Source organism: Phaethon lepturus, unplaced genomic scaffold (genome assembly GCF_000687285.1).
Source record: "Phaethon lepturus isolate BGI_N335 unplaced genomic scaffold, ASM68728v1 scaffold18731, whole genome shotgun sequence".
Taxonomy (NCBI): Eukaryota; Metazoa; Chordata; class Aves; order Phaethontiformes; family Phaethontidae; genus Phaethon; species Phaethon lepturus.
Genome location: NW_010515742.1, coordinates 26,411 through 29,762, shown reverse-complemented (window position 1 = coordinate 29,762; position 3,352 = coordinate 26,411). Strand labels below are relative to the sequence as shown.

Here is a 3,352-nt window from a genome sequence, read left to right as displayed (position 1 = left end):
TCAGCAGGATTTCTAATATAAGCCCATTTTTCATTTCCACCAGCACAAAAAGAGCAAAAAAGTACCTTTACTGACTCTCTGCTCATTACTATTTGAACAGAAGGCCAAGACAGACATCCACTAAAGCACTTCCACCTCTTCACATGATGACTTATGCTAAGTTCTAGATAGCAAAAGGATCTTTCTGCAGTGGTCCAAGGAAAATTCATCATATTCATATGACTCACTGCCTCTGCTCTCTAAGGCGTGATCCTTTTCTTCTGGAGAAGCTATCCACCTCATCTCACAAACAAGCACACCGCCAAATTCTCTGTTCAGCAGCTCCTGTGCCTCAAGTCTGGTGTTCAGTTTTCTTTTTATGGGGTCTTCAGGCCATGAAGAATGACAGGTTTTGGTTCTTATGCCACTACCCTACTGAAACACGGGAGCAGGGAAGACAGCATGCTTAGGAAATGCTGGTTTTGCCCTAGAAAGAATTCCCTTTTGAATTGCAGCTAGTTGGTGTGCTGGTTCTGTGCTACTCTGACCTCTGCTGAAATAGGGCTGGGGCTGAACCAGTGATGGAAACAGCAAAAGAACTGGGAAGCCACAGTTAATTCCTTCCCACACACTCCCCTGGCGTCCCAGTGTTTTTTATAAATTCTGTATGTTGCTCGCAGACCTTTCTCCTAGGATGCAGAGAACAAGAAAAGTGCCCCTGTGATATGGCAGTATGCCTTCAAAGTCAGGAAATGGAAATTTCACAATCACTCCTGAAAGCATAATGAGAACTTCACTGCTACAATCACAGCATTTCTTTTCAGAAAAAAATTTCCTTTAGTAGCTCTGATGACAGCGCATGGAAATGTGAGGTTACAAAAGCACAGGTAACCTTTTCCTGTGCACCTTGCCAGAGCAACTCAGGAGAATAACTGGAGGCCTCTTCCCTCTTTTGTCTCGCCCACCCACGCATCCCACTGGCATCATGGAGCAGCTAAGGCTTTTCAGCACATCTGGAGGGGGACACCTTCTACAAGCCCTTGACTGTCTTTCATTCTGGATGGTTTAGCTGCCTTCTTTTGCTTCTCTCAGTGTTCAGCAATTATTAAGGCAAAGCTGCATACAGCCAGAAAGCGACATGAAGTTTTAATTCCAGAAGTAACAGAGCCTCATGTTTCTCATACCTGTCACATTTCATTTCACACCGTACGAGACACCGCACTTTCTCTAAAGGGAGGACTCAAGCGGGGTATTAAAAAGAAGAGAAAGCGGCAGCAGGTGATTGCAACGTGAAACGTATTTCCCTTGTTTCAGCACTTCACAGCTGAATTTTTTTAAGTGGGACCTTTCAGTGGGACCCGTTTCAGAGCTGCTATAGAAAAGAGAAGGACCTTGGGGTCAGTCTGAGGGGAAGTGTGCAGCAGAAAATGTCATGGAGGGCACAAGCGGCTTACCTGCATAAGGAGTCGAAGAGGTCTTCCATCCTGCTGCTCAAGGACTCTGAACTTCACGCCGGCTGAAAAGAAACAAAACAAGGAAATGAAATCCATGCTGGAGAAAAGCCAGTGCCATTTGCTGCTCAGCACTGTTGGCTGAGCACCGATTTCCTAGAAAGGGAGTCTTTAACCTTTCTTGATTTGTGAACCCTTACACGTTTTCAACAGGAAGCACAGATTCTCTCTATAGTGGTTTTAAGCATAATGACAAACGATGTATTTCTCTTAGCTCCATTAAAAGCAGCCCTCTGACTTCCAGCTTGAAAACGCAGTCCTCTAGGACTAAGCACAAAGCCTAGAAACCAGACAGCCAGACCTGATGATGACAAAGAAACTGGAAAAGTCTTTCTCTCTTCTCAAACTTCTCCAGAATGGGAACTCCATGTTAACAGCAGGCAGAGAATTCACCTTTAATTTATGCCCATGTGGATACAGCACATGTGCAAATCTCTCCCTCTTTCAGACCAACCAGGGAAAGTAGCTGGCCTGGAGGCATTAAAGACATTTCAGAGCAATCACGGCCTATTAATCCCAGCATTAATATGTTTTTAACATGCTACTAAACCCGTCAAGCCTGCCACTTTTATATTTCCTCTAGTCTTGCTACATTCCCAATACTGTAGAGATAAATAGGAAAGATTTTGGATTCCAATGGTGACACAGTGCATGTGAATATTTAATGCAATGTTTCAAACAAAGGTAACAACTAGGACTAGAGAGGCATTTTTCTTTGAAAGATCTTGAATCACTTTACAGAAATCAAACCAACCCATCTTCTGCACGCCTGCACCTAGCGTGCCCCTATTATTCCTTTCTGCAGGTAAGGAGATGAGGCAAGAGCAGCGAAGTGATCTGCCACAGATCAAACAGCGACTCAGGAGTACAAATAGAAATAAAACTCTTCAGCTGTCTAAGCCCCATCTCTATAGTATCTATGCAGCTCTTGCACATTTAAAAACCAAAACATTTTCTCTTTTTCCTCAAGCTTTGAATTAATTAAAATGATACAGTTTACTCCTCCTGGGAGAGAATGCTCTTGTTTAGTGGAGAGCTCTGTTTTAAACTCTCTCCCCAAATCAAAAAGCTTTTTCTGTATGGGACAGGAAGGATTTATCTGCATTTTGCTGGATTATATTGAAACATGGGCTTCCCCAATGGCTTCAAAAAGATGTTTGAATACCCTGGGTCTCAATAAGCAAATGTGTTGGATGACAAAAAGTGTTCAACATGATTCATTGAGTTTTGGCTAAAGAGAAGGTGTCTAAGCCATTCCAGGAATTACTTTTCAGGCAGGTGCTTTGTCAGAGAGAGACAGAAACAAGTGGGCACTGAAGTTTCAGGTATGTAGTTGAGCACTCTGGAGCCTTATCCAGTCCATTACACCAGAAAACGCTGCTTCTGTAGGTCATGGCCACACACTTCCCTTCTACAGCTGCAAAACAACAATCTCTTGATCAGATTATTTAATTGTTCAAGAGTCTTAAACTTCTAAAGAAAACACAAGCACAAAAAGTCTACATATTTACTTTAGAATGACCTATAGATTACTACAATGCTCAGGAGTCTGAGCAATTCACATCACAGAAAAAGCAGGAAGGCTTGATCTACTGTAGATCACACTAGCAGAGAAGAACCCTAAACTATTCCGTGATTGCCAGCCAACTCTAGAGCGCAGGGTTCTGCTTTTTCTGTACACTGGTAGCATTGATGGCACAAGAGAGATGAGGACATGAAGCCGTTTGCTTTGTTTCACAAGACATAAAAAGCACTAAAGCAAGCTCACTGCTTGTTTGTATTCCAGTAATCGTGGAGACACCACCATGATAGGTCCTACAGGACCATGACAAAACTTGCCCAAAAGTTTCTGATGCGAATAT

The 3,352-nt window shown here is 43.0% G+C and overlaps 1 protein-coding gene across 1 annotated transcript in view; it reads right to left on the bottom strand.

Annotated features, from left to right (window-relative positions):
* Nucleotides 1-3,352, bottom strand: part of PIGQ (phosphatidylinositol glycan anchor biosynthesis, class Q) — a 29,222-nt gene that overhangs the window by 3,246 nt on the left and 22,624 nt on the right. The window contains exon 9 of the mRNA XM_010295873.1: nt 1,434-1,495. Coding sequence (XP_010294175.1) covers nt 1,434-1,495 — 62 coding nt within the window. The remainder of the gene's footprint in view (nt 1-1,433; nt 1,496-3,352) is intronic.